The sequence below is a fragment of the Heloderma suspectum genome, chromosome 7, assembly GCF_057233095.1.
Source record: "Heloderma suspectum isolate Gila_16-S chromosome 7, 16-S_ref, whole genome shotgun sequence".
Taxonomy (NCBI): Eukaryota; Metazoa; Chordata; class Lepidosauria; order Squamata; family Helodermatidae; genus Heloderma; species Heloderma suspectum.
The window spans coordinates 62,184,656-62,202,519 of NC_139464.1; the positions used below are offsets into that span (position 1 = coordinate 62,184,656).

General features: G+C 39.8%; 1 protein-coding gene across 1 annotated transcript in view; it reads right to left on the bottom strand.

Annotated features, from left to right (window-relative positions):
* The window catches only part of PTPRQ (protein tyrosine phosphatase receptor type Q), a 143,904-nt gene that overhangs the window by 93,037 nt on the left and 33,003 nt on the right, over positions 1-17,864 (bottom strand). The window contains exons 19-26 of the mRNA XM_084810399.1: positions 13,375-13,540; positions 11,414-11,674; positions 10,360-10,520; positions 9,341-9,452; positions 8,509-8,735; positions 4,184-4,253; positions 2,406-2,605; positions 602-836 (exon numbers count right to left, since the gene is read on the bottom strand). Coding sequence (XP_084666525.1) covers positions 602-836; positions 2,406-2,605; positions 4,184-4,253; positions 8,509-8,735; positions 9,341-9,452; positions 10,360-10,520; positions 11,414-11,674; positions 13,375-13,540 — 1,432 coding nt within the window. The remainder of the gene's footprint in view (positions 1-601; positions 837-2,405; positions 2,606-4,183; positions 4,254-8,508; positions 8,736-9,340; positions 9,453-10,359; positions 10,521-11,413; positions 11,675-13,374; positions 13,541-17,864) is intronic.

The window sequence follows — 17,864 nt, forward strand, 5'->3', positions numbered from 1 at the left end:
GAAGTAGAAATAAGGATCACAGAATGCAAAGGAGTGGATATAAATCTGAGAGAGAACAAAGGCTAAATAAAGAGAGCAAGAGGAAAGTTCAGTCTTGGGTGAAAGGCAGGGAAGAATTGGGGGTGGAGTTACAGGACAACCAGTCTTAGGCAAAGTTATGTGGTCTCATGATCTCTGCCTTTCCTGGGCTGCTGAGGGAGTTAACCCATTTGTGCATGCCTCATCACACCAAACTTAGAATTAATCACAGATATACAAGCATCTCATCTAGTCTGGGCCTTAAAATGGGTGTACTGATATAAAGAAATCATGCATGTTATCTTTCTGTTTGTGCAGAGATTAAGCTTCAATCTACTCATTATTTGTTTCCTACTTTATTGAAAAAGGCACAAATACCTACAATGAACTGACCACAGCTTGCCCAAACAAAAAAATAAAATAAAATAAACATACAATGTATATCAGGAAGGAAAATCACAGCAGAAAGCACTCCAAGTTATATTTGTTCCTGCTATTGTTGTGCTACATTTTAAAACAATAATGAGTGTTTTATATATTGATTTGCCTTTATTAAAAATTTCTTCCCTGGAAAATATCTTACCTGATTCTGGCGTCCTTACAATTGCACTGTCAATATAACCTGCTTCAATGGTAACTGCAGAAACTTCAAAAAGGTAAGTAGTATATGGCCTGAGATTAGTCACAACAAAACTGATAGGTTCATTCCAGACAGAGCTCATTTTGCTGGGAGCAACTGTACTTGGTATAAATATAGTGGTTTTACTAGAAGTAGTTGAAGGAGTGGTAGTACTCCACAAAAATGATTCACTGTTATCCTGTAAAGACAAAACAATCTCACAAACATGAAAATTATTTTCATGCTACCTGCAACATGAAAAATCCAAAGCCAGTGGAAGTGTTAGTTATGCATTTGAAACAGAATATTGGAAAAACATTTCTAATAAAACACCTCGGGCAGCAACACATCTGAATATATAAAGAAAAATAATAAAAACCTTAACTGAGTAATGCCAAACTGCTGATTGTTATACAAATACTTTCTTCTTCCTTTAACAATAATCAAAATACAGGCGGTTTCCTAACCCGTTATCAAACAATACAGCTCAAATTGCTGAGTTCTGTGTTAACACTTATAAATTACTATTAATGGACTTGCATACTCCTGAGAAAACCAAAATTCAATTTCTAACGAAGCATATCAAAATTATGTTGGCAGCGTTCTCCACCTAGGCAATTCAAATGATCAGATTAGGCCGTAATGCTAAGTGTTATTGATCAATGCAGCTTGTATTGCACAACGATATGTAATAGAATTGTATAACTGGTGCAATATACAGTGTTACTGAATGAAGAGAACTCTTGGTGTAGAACTAATTTGTCATGATGATTGGAGACTCTCGTTGCTGCAAATCTGTTTGCTTAGAATCTAAATTTGGGATGAAATGTAAAGCCAAGATCTTAACACAAACAGTGCCATCCTATGCATGCTTAATCAGTAGTAATTCCCACTGTGTCCAATGGAGCTTACTCTCATGTAAAGATATATAGTAGTGCAGCCTTACAGTGCAATCATATATGTTTCTACTCAGAAGTAAGTCCCACCAAGTTCAATACAGCTTACTCGCATGCAAGTAGGTAAGTAGGATTGCAACCTTGATCTCCAAATTTGGCTATAAACTTAGGGAAGTCCAAGGTGTAGCTTAGGGATCTGTGAGTGTAGCTGCTAAAAGAAAAACTTTCAGAAATATTTCTTGCCGCATGCCTGGATGGTCCATACCTCTGGATCATAGTCTGTAGCTGGATACTGCAGCATTCACCTACTCTAGCAACAAAAATGTTGTTTATTATCAGTATTTTACATCATCCTTTGAACGTATTCCCAGGATCGTTTATGAAAAAAAAATTAAAATGTAAATACAAAAAATAATGTAAAAAAGCCACAAAATTATAAAACCAGAATAAAACAGTCAGCAAGATTAAATAAATAAAGTACACATTTCAAGTTCAGGAAAATAAAAATGTGCCTAGCCCTGAAAGGACAATAAAGTAGGTGCCAGGTGAACTTCCCCGGGAAGAGCATTCCACAGCTACTGCAGCACCTGTGAGAAGGCCTCTCTCTGGTGCTACCTGCCTCACAACTTAGATGGGGAAGGGGGGCCTGCAGGAGGCCCTCTACTGAAGATCTTATTGTATAGGTAGGTACATATGGAGACAGGACTTTAATATCTATAATGATTAATATCATTAATAAAAGTTAAGCTGCAAATGATCACACTGAATCAACATCTGAACTAAGGAAGTCCTTTGTGGGTTTTGATATGTAGAAAGACCTACACAATGCAGATAAATGTCTATCTCTAACCAAAATGTCTTACGTTACTTACATTACATTCTGGTAACCGCCCAGATAGAAGGTCCTCCACTTTAACAGAGACGTCTTTCACTACTATCCCACTTCGTGCATGCTTCACACTAATTTTGAAACTGGTAATTTTTCCATTTGGCTGCCGAGGCAGAAACCAAATCAGATTGACAGCTGAATGGTTGAATGCTTCAACTGTGAGATTCACCACTTTCCCTGGAGCTTTAAAAACAAAGCCACATCAAAAATTAGTACTGAAATACATTGTGACACATAGTCACATTCTAATGTTAAACTTTAGAAAGAAAATACTCCATTACCACTCCTTTTGATATACATATAGAGATGAGTAATCTCCGTGTTTTAACAGTATAAATGTAATCTTTAGACAACCTGTACTTCAGCCTTCCTCAGCCTGGCACTCTCCAGATGTGTTGGAGTACAATTCCTATTTCATGTTAAGTAATAGCTTTGCATGCCACTGATATACCACATCTGGCAATGCTGGCTGTTCCTGACAAAGTAGCATGTAACCATATACTGCTGTGTCAATGAAACATCCTGGCTATTTATACATACATACATACATACATATATGTATGTTTATGTATGTATTTATTTGCCATCACTACAGGGGGAAGTATCAAAGACCTTTGCAAAGGCCAAACCAATCGGCAAAGTGGTTCTCCATCTGTTCAAAGTTTTCCGTAAGGGCCTAAAACGTGACTGACACATATCTAGAACAAGTGCCTTAATATATAGGGTCAGCCCAAAGCTGTAATTAAACAGGATGTGCAAGTATCAAGAGAAGATATGGCTGCTTGTTCCTCTTTAAGCATCCCGCTTACAGCTCCTACATGAGGGCTCTAGAAGCCCAAGCCTGAAGGCCAAATCCAACCCACCAGAGATCCCAATTCCAGGGCTCCCCAGAAGGCTACACTCCATCCCTGGCTCCACCCCCTTTCCCCCAACCACTGATCATTGGGTAGTTTCCCAGATTTTCTGGATGTTTTCTCCATTCTAAAAGGTTGAAATGCCTTACCTTAGTTACAGGCAGTAAGAGCTTTAATATGCTGATATTTAGAGGGAGGGTGGCCCCACCCTTTTGCCTTTGTCCCTGGTGGCCACTGGCATGCAGCCCCTAAGAGCTTGTCAGATATAGAATTTGATCCTCTGGCTGAAAGAGGTTCTGTACCTCTGCCCTACATGCAGCACCAACCGCTTCTCCCCATGCAATTTCCTGCCACCCATCCTACCATTCACACCTTGCACAACCTCAGCAAAAAAAAGCTTTTACCTCAGTGGAAGTTAATACATGAGTCTCAGCCAGCCTGTTCTCGACAGTGAAAAATGCTCATTATAATGCCTGACTCAGGTTTCCTTGCCCCACTTTCATCAAGAGAGAGGCTCATCAACTTGCTTGATTTCTATAGAATGGCATGCGCTCATTGGTGCACACTGTCTCAGATCATCTTCTCACCCACAGAAGAATCCACACACACACATGCACAAAAATGCCAAGAAATTCTTTTGCTTAAGTATGTCAGTAGTCCAATAAAAATAACCGCAATTTTCAGTTGCATAAGGGCTTATCTAGAACTTGTCAGCATTCTCAGTAAATTCCAAAATCAGAAACAAGAAACAGGACTAAGTTGTCCGCATCCCAAATTCCCCCCCCCCCGTCTTTCCCCTACACAAGTAACTAGACTGGTTCTATGGTGCCTGAAGCACTCTGCAATGACATTTTAATTCTTCACACTCTAATCAGCTAATTAAAAACACAATAGTAAATCAAGTTACCACTTTCTGCAGTTTGAAAGAGAAATGGGTCACTAAATATTCCAATGCCAGCACTGTTTTCAGCAGCAACCTACAATAGAACAAAAACAGTGATATAAGAATCAGAATTTTAAGGTGAAAATGAGCAATATTCATGCAAGTTAAAATCTAGTGTACATGTCTATGAGCTAAAAATATCTGGTAAAAACAATAAATGTAATCCTTTGGGACCTTTTCCTGCACCTGAGTGATGCTGTATAACTCCTATTCATGTCAATGAAATGGAGATGTGGATGGTGACAGTATGTGTTAAAATCCCAGTGCTTAACAGCTTAATTCTGATCCATCTGAAATAAAACATTGCAATGATTCTTGCAAGTACACAGGCTCTGGCAAATCATGTGATGAATAAAGTAATGCCTGGTAATTCATAATACAGAACAGGAATGAACAAGAAGCCCAAATCGCACAGTAAGTGGGATATTTCAACCCCATAGAGACATCGACAGTCTAGAGAAAAGGGGGAGGGAATGTGTGGCCCTCTAGATATTGTTTGACTCCAACTTCCATCAGCCCCACCCAGCATGGCCAATGGCTGGGGATGATGGGTGTTGGAGTCCAACATCTGGAAGGCTGCAGGTTCCATACTCCTGAACAGAGTTAACTAGAGGTGGCTGAGCTTCCCAAGGTAGTCCCAGATTAACTTAGAAAATGAAATGTAGAAGATGTAGAAGAAGTCATATCATTTCTATCAGCCAATCTGACCGCTTAGAAAAATGCTTCCTGGTTTCCGCCAGTCCTCACAGTTCAAAGCCCTTCCCACTTGTCCCCTTCCCTGACAGCTCTCACAGCCCCCCAAAGCCCTTTGCCTGACCCCCTCAAAACATACTCCCCTTACCTTTTCTTAACTGTCAAGTGCAGGAGCAGTGTGTAAAGGCAGGATCAGAGGGAGATTTTCCACTTCCCTTCTTCCCCTTCCACTGCTCTGACATAATGTTTGGCAGTATGCCATGGCACAAAAGCACAGGGGACCATGGGAGGTGTAGCATTAACTCAATTTCTCATAGCTGCTCAGGCTTCTGCCCCTCAGCACACTGCTAGTGTGCCAAGGCAACACAGAAGGAGGGCAGAAATGGGGTACCCTCCTCTGATCCTTTCCTTGCAAGCTGCTACTGCTGCTCCCACCACCATCATTTGAAAAGTAACAAAAGGGAACAGGGAAGTGTGTTTGGAGAGTGGGAATAGCAGGAAGGGCTTTGTGGGACCATGAAGGCTGGCAGAGTTCGGCAGGGGTCCAGGAACTGTTCTCCAGCTCAGGTTTTATATCTAGCCCAGAGAATAAATTTTGCCTCTCTTTCGAGGTGAGCTTTTTTAAGGTGAGAATTTTGTTGCCGTCCCTATAATTAATGAGTTTCTTGGGCATAGAATGTCAGTTTCACTGAGACTAACTGAATTAATAGAGCAATGGTATATTAAAAGCTTAATTTAAAAAGTACATTTAAAAATGCTGAGGTTATATAAAACTATACTATACACTAACCTTAAATTGATTTTGCTTTTTCAGTTCATCTCAAAAAGTGAATAGCAGAAACAGAAAACATCCAAAGGTAACAAGAATAATAGGCAAAGGTAGGACAGGTTCCGTATGAACAGAGAACAGAATTATTAAGACTGCTTAATTTAAGGACAAGACTGGTTAAGAAGCAAAAGTACATATATGTCGAAAAAAGGAGAGTCATGCATTGTACTCACACTTCCATATAACTTCTCAAACTAGCATAATAAAACTTAAACATACAAGTAAACTGAAAGATGGTGAAAGGTTTATTCAGCCAATGTAGTGCCACCTTGTGGCCAATGGTAATCTTATGCAGGCCCACTGCATCCATGTTCAAAGCCAGATGTCTGTGATGACCAGCCATGCAGTAAAGCTGACCCCACTGCTGTCCCCATATCTCTGTGCAATAATAACATGAATGTCAGAGGGTTCCAGATGATAAGTTTGCTGTGTGGAAAACTGTCACCAAGCTGTGAGGTTGTAAATGGACACTATGTGGCACTGTGTCATCTGAATGTACTCAAAGTGAAATGTGTATGTGGAATCTCCTGTTAAGTAATTTGTTATATTGCAGGATTTGTACCCAGTCAGACTTCAAAGAATGTCCACATCTAAAGGGATACTGGATAGTGGGTGTGGAGCAAGAGAATATGGCACAATTAGACATCAGCTTTGGTCTCCCCAAAAACCCAGCTGCAGGTTTTGCAAAGAGAGATCCAGAAATATGGCCATCTCTGCCCCACTGGGCCAAGCCAGGTTCAAACAAGCCAGCTCAAACAAATGCTGCCACCAAGGTTTTTGTCTCTTGAGTAGGTCTGCTGAATGCTGCGCCCAGCTCCAAGTTGCCGGGCTTTTGTGCACTTATGCAGACCATGCCAGCCCTGCCTCGGGTATTTGGAGGTGGCGTGCAGCAGTAGCTTTCAGCCACAGGGCCTGGCGGTTCAAGTCCTGCCCAGTTTGAGCCTGTGGGTGCTGGCTGTTGCACTGAGCTGCGGCCATAGGGCCAAGCCATCTCCTTGTCCACATGTACAATTGGTGAGAGGCAGATTCCTGATCCCAGTGTGATTTGAATGCCTTGTGCCATGAGGCCTACTGCCAGGCAGTGATTGATCTATTTGGTATTGCAAAATATAACCAGTAAATATGATTCATACTGTGTATTCGGTTACATATAGTTTAATTTCAGATTTATGGTTGACCTCCTATGGTCTATGATGAATGCACCTGCAGCATGTTGCTTTCCTTCCCCCCCTCCCCACATCAAAATTCCTTTTTAAAAGCTCTTGTTCCAGCTGCACGTGTAGTTCTTTCCTGCAGGATGCAAATAGCTTTTTTGGATCTCAGACTGGATTCCAAGGTTTTTAGCTTTCACACATAAAAAACATGGGACCAGTTTACCTGCTTCAAATACATGCTTGAAATACTTTATGCATAGTGAGAAAATGGGCTCAAATATAAATGCCACACCATGCATGTGATATATTTCAGTTCAAAACAATTGCACTGTTTTAGCCATTGATGTAACATACAAGGTAGCACAAAATGTGTGATGCAAGAATATCCATGTACTCCTGTTTGTGCAAGATTTTCTCACTCCTGCTCCTTTTCGGGGATTGGGGGAATTGGACACGTGCACATACACACATGAATGCTTGTGTCATTTCTTTATGGCAATATGTGGGCAAGCCCCCATGTATAAAAACTCAGAGAAACTTTACATTATACACTACAAGGCAACAGAGTTCTGTGTTGTAGAACTTGGGAGACTTGTCATGCCTTCAGAAATTTACTAGGTGGAAGGAAGATGGTAGCAAGTGATCTCAGCTGTATGATAAAAATAAATTAACTTAACCCTTGATCTCTACAGTGGGTAGATTAGAGTAATCGTGGAGTTTTACCAGGAGCATAGTAAATGGTGCAATACAAGGATCCTCAGAGTGAGAAGAGTTAGTCTCTGCCCTTTTGTAGAGTATGATATATTATTATATGATGGTGTATGATATGAAGATGATGATTGTTAGACCATGATGTGTGCAAACATGTGTGGTGGAATTTACAAGTGGAAGCAGTTTGAGGAATTAGTTGTCTTCAATGAATAGAACAGGCGAGACTAAAAAAGTTAAATGTTGTTAAAATATAATAGGAATAAGACTGATGAGGGAAGAAAAAGAAAGAAAGAAAGAAAGAAAGAAAGAAAGAAAGAAAGAAAGAAAGAAAGCCAGCCAGCCAGCCAGCCCTATTTGGTTTATTAAGATACAAATGAAAACCAAGTATCAATTCTATTTGGAAATCAAAGTTCTTCATCAGTCTATACTTGGATCCAAATCTATTCATTTATGAGTGGAACACACCCACATCTCATTGAAGCCATTAATGTTACTTGTACTATAAAACTTGAAATTAAAATGTGGTGAACATAGTAATTCCTTTCATTTTCCCATGATTAAACCTGAACACCTGCAACCTGATTTACATTAATGACGCATTGATGAAATGCTATACATGCAATATAACTAGGCTTTGTAGTTTGAAGTTAGGGGCTTCATATCTATCTCTTATTTGACCATGAATAATAAATGACTAGAGGTAAGAAGTAAAATAAAAGTATTTCCTTACTGGGCATTTCCTTTGTGCAGATCACATGTTCAATGCCTTTGTAAACTAATGAATGAATATGATATATTTTCATATACTGTCATTTTACACAATAAATCTACATGTAAAATGTCATTTTAAACATTTTAATCTAGATTTTACAAGTAATAAGCAAGCAGACTAGAAAAGTTACCTGAATTTCATAAGTTGTTCCAGGGTTAAGATTGGTGAGAAGAACTTCCAAACTATCTGGCTTTGTTGTAACTTGGGTGTAAGTATTTTGCATCCAAGGACATACCTCCTTATATTTAACAATGTAGGATATAATTCTCCCATTTGGATGTGGTGGGGTGTTCCAAGAGAGGAGAATTCCTGCAGATCCAACTCTTTCCCCCGCAAGAAAAACAGGAGGTCCTGGATCTGCATAAATGACATGCTATAATGAAATGATACCTCCATGGCTAGTGCATAATAATAAAAGAATTTGACAGCAAAGATCTCTTTGAGTTCTTAAACATTAAAATGCAATTAATATGAAGTTGGCTTTTCGTTGCAACTCTTATGAAAGATGATTAAATGCCTTGTGGAACACCAAGTACATTCTTTCCATAAGAATTCAAAAAATGGAATGCTGAAACATTCACAGACAAAATAGATTCTGGTGCCAATTTAGTTTTTAAAGCAGATTATTAAAGCTTCCTTAGCATCAGGCTTCTGTGCGTAAAGCACTGTAACATTCTGTCGAAGTGGATTTCCCCAAGAAATCTTAAAGTGCTCATATTTTGGCAAGCACGTTCTAAACAATGCCACTCTTCAAAATGCCATTTGTTTCTCAAATTTGAATCTATTCAAAATACAGAAACCATTTGTTTTTGTTTTTTAACAGTGAAACCGTTCTCACATAAATTAACACAGAAATGAACAGACACGAATAGAGTAGTAATAACAGACTGCAATCTGCAAAATAACACATTATATTTTTTAAAGACATTTAAAGGAAACGTGCAATATTGCCATAAACTCACTAGTTACATTAGTTGTCACTGTTTTGCTGACAGGTGAGCTGTACACTGAAGAGGTAACTGAAGAAACAGTCACATTGTATGTTGTTCCAGGAGTGGTGCTTGAAATATCAGCCTAGAATATGAAATTTGCCCAGTTAGAACTATTGCTCTCAATTTAAACAAAAACAAAAGCAAACATTAAATAAATGACATTCATATCACCAAGGTTCACAACACACATCACATTTCAAGATTTCTTTTTCTCTAAATCATACTTTTTGCATTATCGCATTATTGTAATATGCAAATCACTTATTAAAATATGTGGAAAGGCAACACGCAAAAAGCAGCAAGATCCAGCAAATAATAGCTCATGTCAGTGGCTCTACCTATTTACTATTTTAGCATTTTGCAGAGTTCCCACATACGTATCTGACTGCTAAAAAACACTACAATATTCTGTTCATCGTTGCTAAAATATTCTAGAAAAATGTGTTGAGCTGTCATAGTTTGAAATATAATCTACAACAACCAATAGTCAGCATTTATATGAAGTACCTGTGCCTTTGCAGCTCCAATAAAAAACAGAAGCAAAATAACATGAAAAACCATGGTAATTATATTTGTTTTGTTTTCAAATACTGGAATCAAACAGTGCTCCTTTAACTTTGTGATGGCTTAAGAGGGAAATGTTGCCTGCATTAATGATTTAAGTCTAGATCTTCCTGGCAAGTACACAATTAATGAGCCTGTATTACTCAATAGCTCTGCCCTGCCTTTGTTAAACTATTCATGAACCCTTAAATGACTGGCTGAAGGTCTGTGGTAGACTTCGTAAAAGTATCATAACTGTTGTTAAGGCAACAAAACCATAGATGTTGAAATGTGCTCTCACAATTTTGGCATGTGTACTTTTGCATTCTCATCTAGGTTTAAAAGCTTAAAAGGAGAACGTCATGCTTGGCCAATTTTCCTATCAGCACAGTACATAAACAATTGCTGACTATCCAAGCATTACAAAACAAAAGCCCCCCACATACCTGATACTCCCCACCTCCCACATCTTGGATAGAAACAAAGCCATGAGGAGGTGTGAGATGCACATGAAACTTTTCCACATATCCATGAGGTAGCCTCCAGCACAGAGAAAAGGAATGTGATGACACATTGAAGACTTTTAGTTTCTGTGGCATTTCAGGCTCTTAAAGAGAATGTATTTATATATTATTATTTCCACTGGAATGGATTATGTACAGAAAAATAAACCCCCAAAAGACATAGCCCAGTGCACATATCTTTATACACATCAGTTGTCTCTGTGTTATGAAAAAGGCAGTCAAATCTGAAAATCAACTTATCTCAACATTCCCATTATAAGTTCAAAATATATGTACAAAATAAATATTATAGATATTATACAAATACTTCAAGGCGTTACTGTTCTTGGACAAAATCTAAAACGATTGACCAATTTACTGCTACTCTTTCATTTGTGCATGAAAATAACTGATAATACTGTGGAAGGTGTTCCCAGCACTCATACTTAAATCAAGAGTGAAACCTGACCAGTGGAAAACAAATCAGGTATGAGTTTGAACGGGTGTTTCTCTTCTAAAATGCTCTGTCTGGATTACAGCTACTAAGAAGCCACTCATATGATCTGACCCTTAAAATGTGTTTAACTTTTCAGTTGTGTAGTTCTTACCCTAACTCCCTGTTCCTACCCTAATTTCACATGAATTCACAAATGTATAGATCTGCTTCCTCCACTGAAATAGATAGGGCAGTCTAGAGAGCAGGTGAGTTCCATATTTGCTGCTGAGTTACTGGGCTCATAACAAATTTCAGCTTACATCAGGAGTACTACATACAGAATGTGGAGTTAAGCAGTTTTTTGCAGAATTATCCCACTCGACATGTTCAGCATTTCCTGACTGGGATAGTTGTCTACAGTTCAGCAGTTGTTTAAAAGGGTTAAACAATCTTTGTTTTCAGAAAGCCCTGGAGCATCAAATCCTTCAAATGGGCTGTAGTGAGAATAAATACTTTGCTGCTCATTAATAAATAAATATAGTAACAGAAAGAATTACAAACCTGCAACAATTTGAGTAAAGGCAATCCCACCTTCAACACTGCCTTTTACTCTCTGCAATGTGAAATTATAAATCCCACCAGCAGTCAGATCTGCAACAGTGTAATGTGTCTGAGTTCCTAATACAGTATATTTCTTTGTGAAAGTATTGTTTGTTATGGATGCTTTATAATGGGTGAAGTTGGTCTTGCTTGGATTCCACATTAATGTGGCAGAGGAAGTATTTACCAGTGTTACGGTTAGACCACATATCCCAATTGGTTCTGATAACAATTTTAAAAAGAGAGACAATAGATTAGAGGTAGAAAGACAACAAAATATTAAATAAGTATATTTCATTTGCCAAAAGCAAATGCAAGTTTTTCATACAACACCTTTGAAGTTGGTGCTATTAAGAAATAAATTACTTTTAATGGGCAGTCTGGCAATAGATACGTAACAACACACGATGACCGGTGAGGTTTGATAGGTACAATTCAATTTATTGGTCAACCAAAAATGTTTTGATCATGTACTGGATATAGCATTAAACTTGGACCTAATGGAATTGGGTTCAAATTGTATCTTAACCAGAGACTCATTCTGGAGACGCCAAAGGCTCATGCACTCTCTGCTCCCTCTGCCTTTCCCTCCCTTCACCCTTGCACAAAGCACCCAATCCTGGTTTGAGGCAAATCATAGTTTCCTGGTCTGCAATCTTGGTTTGCAGGATTGTGCAAATTGTAGTTTGACCATTCAGTCATTGGGCAAGCTATGGTTGCCTTAAGCCAGATTCAGGTGGCAAAGAATCGCAACATGCCACAAGAGAGATGGGGTGAGATGAGGGAATGAATGAGCCCAAGGTTCTTCTTGGTTTGCACACATAGCACCAAATGATGGTTCAGCATTATGTCTGAATGTCTGTGGCCTCATTCTGTGAATGAGGCAGGGCAATGGTGCAATGAAACTCTCATCTGAAAGCACTCAAGGTCACTCAACCTTCAGTAGCAGCTTTTGGGGTAGCATGAAGGCCTACAGTGGAAGACGTTTGGGAAATCCTTGGTGTATTCATGTTATTTCTCACATGGCCCTCAGCCAGAATGTACATAGACAGGGTTGAACTCAAAGGTTCCCTCTGCTAACAGAAGACTCCTTTGTTCAGAGTTAAGTAACCTTTGGATCCAAGGAAGATACTCTAAACAAGGTCAACATATTCAGGTACATTTACATAACATATCTACATATACACAGGAAATGGCTACAAATGATTAAAGCAAGGCACTGTAGGGAAATGAATGTTCACAACCAATGAAAATAATGGGCTCAAGTTACAAGAAGCCAGATTCTGGCTGAACATCAGGAGAAACTTCCTTACTGTAATGGAACGAATTACCTAGGGGAGGTAGTGGGCTCTCCCACACCAGAGGCATTTAAGATGAGGTTGGACAGCCATCTGTCATGGATGCTCTGACTTAGATTCCTGCACTGAGCAAGGGGTTGGACTCGATGGTCTTGTAGGCCCCTTCCAACCCTATTATTCTATGATTCTATGAAATCTAGGTCTGGTGGACACAATGCAATTTATCACATGGAATGAATATTCTACTACAACCACTGGAATTTGCTCATGCATATATGATGGAGCCTTACTCATGAATGAATGACGTCTGCAGGACTATTTACAACAACTTGCTTCAGAACTGTGGCTTAACATCACTCTTTTAATACATATTTATCTAAAATACTTGAATTCTACCAGAAAGATAGACACAGCGGAAGTAAATTCAAAATAATATAAATGATGTTTAAAAGAAAATGTAGTTACCCATGCTTCAAAACCTTTTGTCAGTTTAATACAGGGAAGAATGATACGGAACGTACGTTTGTACCCATAGTCTCATGTGTAATTTCAATATTATATGTACTGCATTTACATTGCGTGTTATTTCAAGCTACAATTACAAATAATTTATTAGGCAATTACTTGTAGTTACTTTTTTCTTCACAGCCGCACTGAAATCTTTTCCTTTGATTGTCTTTACTTGAAAGTTGTATTCTACTCCAGGCATCAGTTGTTTCACTACAGCCCTGCTAACAGGAACTGTGATTGTATGAGGAGTATCACTGCTTGTTGACAAACCATAAAAAAGCTAGAGAAGAAAAACACAATTCCAGGTCATATTCCTAATAACAATTTAAATACTACTTAAGGAGTCAGTCAGCAAGAAAGCACAAAACAACACACATACACCATGAAAGATATACACTTTGGTAACATTGGGCTGGATTTAGAGAAGAACCATGAGTGCCAATGGCAACTACCATCTGCACAAGATAGCATGCAAGGTTATAATAGGCAGGTCCTATAGCAGTTTTCTTGGCAAGCAGGAGAACATCTTTAGATTTCTTTTCTTGCACAGTGTTCTAGTACAAGGTATAAAACAGCCCTTTCGTTAGTCAAAGACACCTTCTGCATGTAGAAGGACAACTTTGAATCCAGCCAATAGATTAATTTGTCCACACAATGGTTCTGCCAGGTCTGAGGTGACCTCCAGAGGGACCTGACACACACACAGCCCTGGCTGCTCCACAGCAGCCCCCCTACTTTCTACCCCTCCTGTGGCATCCTGCTCATTCCACCTTCCTTTCTCCCACTCAGTTTATCAGGTGGCAACAACAAGCAGTCCCTCTTTCTTAACAGACAGGTGTGTTGCATGCAGAAATGCCAACTGCCATGGCTCTTGCTGTGTCCACCATTTTCATTTCCCAGAGCAGTCTCGGCTCCAGGTTTTTGAGGGCACTTAGGCAAGATACCCTCAATGGGACAGCTCCGTCAGTGAGTCTACCATCTCACTGCCATTGTCACCAGCTGCTGTTGCTCCTCATCCTCTTTCTCATAATTGCTACTGCTTGCTTGTTTGACAGGCACACAGCCAGTGAGCAGGTAGGCAATGGCATCTACTGCTCCTCCTTCTCATTGCCACTGTTGTCTGGGTCAGAGCGAGAGGCAGGTGAACAAGCAGATTGCAGTGGTGGATTAGGGAAGGGAGAACCAGGGATGCTTAAGCTTACCAAGATTCTCCAAACTCCACTTCACAGCTCAGTTTGTCTTGCTTTCGTTCTCGTTTGCAACATGCTTTTTATTTCATTCAAGTGCACGTTTTGAACAGGAAAGTGTGCATTTTCATGTGCATTTTTCAAAGATGTGCACTTCCCCCCACTGACTGAAGTGTGAAAATGTGTGTATATTTTTAAAATGTGCATTTTAAAGTGCACAGTTTTCAAAAATGCATTTTTTGAAGTTCAGAGATTTGCAAATCCCCCCCCCCCCGCCGCCGCCCAGCGACCCCATTTGCATGCAGGACTGCAAGTGGGGCAAACTGAAATGATTTGTGAACTGAAATGAATTTGTCATACATCCCTATGGAAGAGAAGAGGAGCAATTCCAGTGAGTTATTGTCAGTGGGCCCCTGCTGGGGTGTAGGCCTTCGGCAGGTGCTCAACCATGCCCACCTTGACGCCAGCCCTGCTCCAGAGTGTCTCTGGGGAAATGAAGATGGCAGGTGAAGCTGGAACCTTGGCAGCAAACCTTTTGATGAGCAGTGTGGCTGCCTGACTAAATATAAAAAAAGAAAAAGGGGTGTTTCGTGATGATAGATGTCAGCCCCATTATACAACTCCCCATGCTGGGAGCTGACACTGGGCTTGTTTTCTGCCAGTACTGCCCCCATCATCTGCTTCTGCTGTCTCTCTGGTGGTTATTTGGGGGCTTGTGCCCCCAACTCCACCCTTAGCAGAGTCACTGTGGGCACAACCAGAACTAGAACCAGTGGCTTCAGAGGTAAAAAAAAAAAAAAAAAAAGCTTACATTGACTGTCCCTAGCATCAGGATGCCAGGACTATTTTCTCCCTGATGTTTATGGTGTTTGCATATACTGAAAACCAATATGCAAATCTCCTATTTGGGGCATCTCTCTCTCTTTCTCTTGCACACGTGCATGCACACACACACGCTCCCTTTCACAGTATAAGGATTCCCTCCTACAGAGCAAACGCATACTATTACATCTGTTTCTCGATTCAGAACTATACTTGGAAAGCTCAAATAATAATGGAGTCCCATTATGACAAGATTTGAATACTCAAGACACCTAGGGAAAAAAACTAATTGTAATGTCAGATACAGGGCTGTGAAATGCTCAGGCTTTCAGGTTGGCTGCCTATGGTCACAGATGAGACACAAAAATGAATACTAAAATTAAATCACAGTGAGTTGAAGAGTTTCTGGGCATATCTCCATACACAGAATGATTGTCTGAACTTGGATTTGGGTAGAACAATTGCTCTTGCAAATTATAACTAATTACAAAATATGAAAGTCGAAGTAGAGGGGTATAAAGGGAAACAAATTACTAAAGCAATTTTTTATTGTCTTCACACCATCAATTCCTAAGCCTGCAATGAAAATTGGATGAGATGCGATGATTAATTTTAAATGATTCGTAAAATGATCCTATTTGTGCAGGTGCACTCTGCTAAGCAACCACTCTTCCAAAGCCTCCCTCATTAATATTTCACACTTAATCTCATTTATTCAGAAGGAACACAGTCTAACATGGCTGCCTGTTCTGTGGTATGTCAGACAATAACATTATGTCATTATGATTAATATTACATGACATTTTCTTTCCATAACATTCTGAAAACATCCTTACAAAGTACAAATGATTTCAAAACTGTTATCTGCAACACATGTGCATTTAAAAATAAATTTACATCTCAGAAATTATTCTAGGATGGATAACAAAATGGATTTGTGATGGATATTTGTTCTTATTTAGCCAAGCCAAAGGAAATGGTAATAGTACAGGAGGAGGTTCCATAATTCTTTTTTTATATATATATGTTTGAGTTTTCTAGATGTAGGCTGCAGTTTGAAATGAACATAAGAATATAAGAGTCATGAGGCCAAGGGTCCATCTAGTCCAGCATTCTGTTCACACAGTGGCTAACCAGCTGTCAACCAGGGACCCACAAGCAGGGCATGAGTGCAACAGCACCCTCCCACCCATGTTCCACAGCAACTGGTGTACCAGTTGTAACTGGCTCACTGCCTCTGGTACTGGAGGAAGCACATAGCCATCAAGACTAGTAGCCATTGATAGCCTTTTCCTCCAGGAATATGTCTAACCCCCTTTTAAAGTCATCCAAACTGGTGGCCATCACTACTTCCTGTGGTAGCGAATTCCATAGTTTAACTATGCACTGTGTGAAGAAGTCCTTCCTTTTATCTGTCCTGAATCTCCCACCAATCAGCTTCATAGGATGACCCCAGGTTCTAGCATTTTGAGAGAGGGAGAAAAATGTCTCCCTATCCACATTCTCCACTCCATGCATAGTTTTGTAGATGTCTATCATGTCTCCCCTTACCCTCCTGCTTTCCAAGCTAAACAATCCCAGCTGTTGTAACCTTCTCTAATAGGGGAGATGCTCCAGCCCCTTGATCATTTTAATTGCCCTTTTCTGCACCTTTTCCAGCTCTACAATATCTTTTTTTAGGTGTGGTGAACAGAACTGTACACAGTATTCCAAGTGTGGTTGCACCATAGATTTGTATAGGGGCAGTATGATGTTGGCAGTTTTATTCTCAATCCCTTTTCTAATTATGCCTAACATGGCGTCTGCCTTTTTTTACAGCGGCTGCACACTGGGTTGACATCTTCATTGAGCTGTCCAACACAACCCCAAGATCTCTCTCTCTTGGTCAGTCACTGCTAGCTCAGATCCCATCAGGCTATACTTGGAGTTGGGATTTTTTGCCCCAATGTGCATCACTTTACACTTGCTTACACTGAACCACGTTTGCCATTTAGATGCCCATTCTCCCAGTTTGGAGAGATCCTTTTGGAGCTATTCACAATCACTTTTTGTTTTAACCACCCTAAATAATTTGGTGTCATCTGCAAACTTGGCCACTTCACTGCTCACTCCTAATTCCAGATCATTTATGAATAGGTTGAAAAGCACTGGTCCTAATACAGATCCTTGTGGGACCCCGCTATTTACTTCCCTCCACTGGGAGAATTTACCATTTATTCCTACTCTCTGCTTTCTCAGTTACTGATCCATAAGAGGACCTGTCCTCTTATTCCATGTTTGTTTGCTGAGATTGTTCAGGAGTCTTTGGTGAGGGACTTTGTCAAAAGCCTATTGGAAGTCCAAGTAAATAGCATCTACTGGATCACCCCTGTCTACATGTTTATTGACACTCTCAAAGAACTCTAAAAGTTTAGTGAATCAGGGCTTACCTTTGCGGAAGCTGTGTTGATTCTTTTTCAGCAGGGCTTGTCCTTCTATATGCTTACTATTTTTATCTTTAATAATGCCTTCAACCAATTTACCCGGAACAGACATTAAGCTAACCGGCCTGTAATTTCCCAGATCCCCCCGGATGGCAGAAGAGTTGTGTTGCTG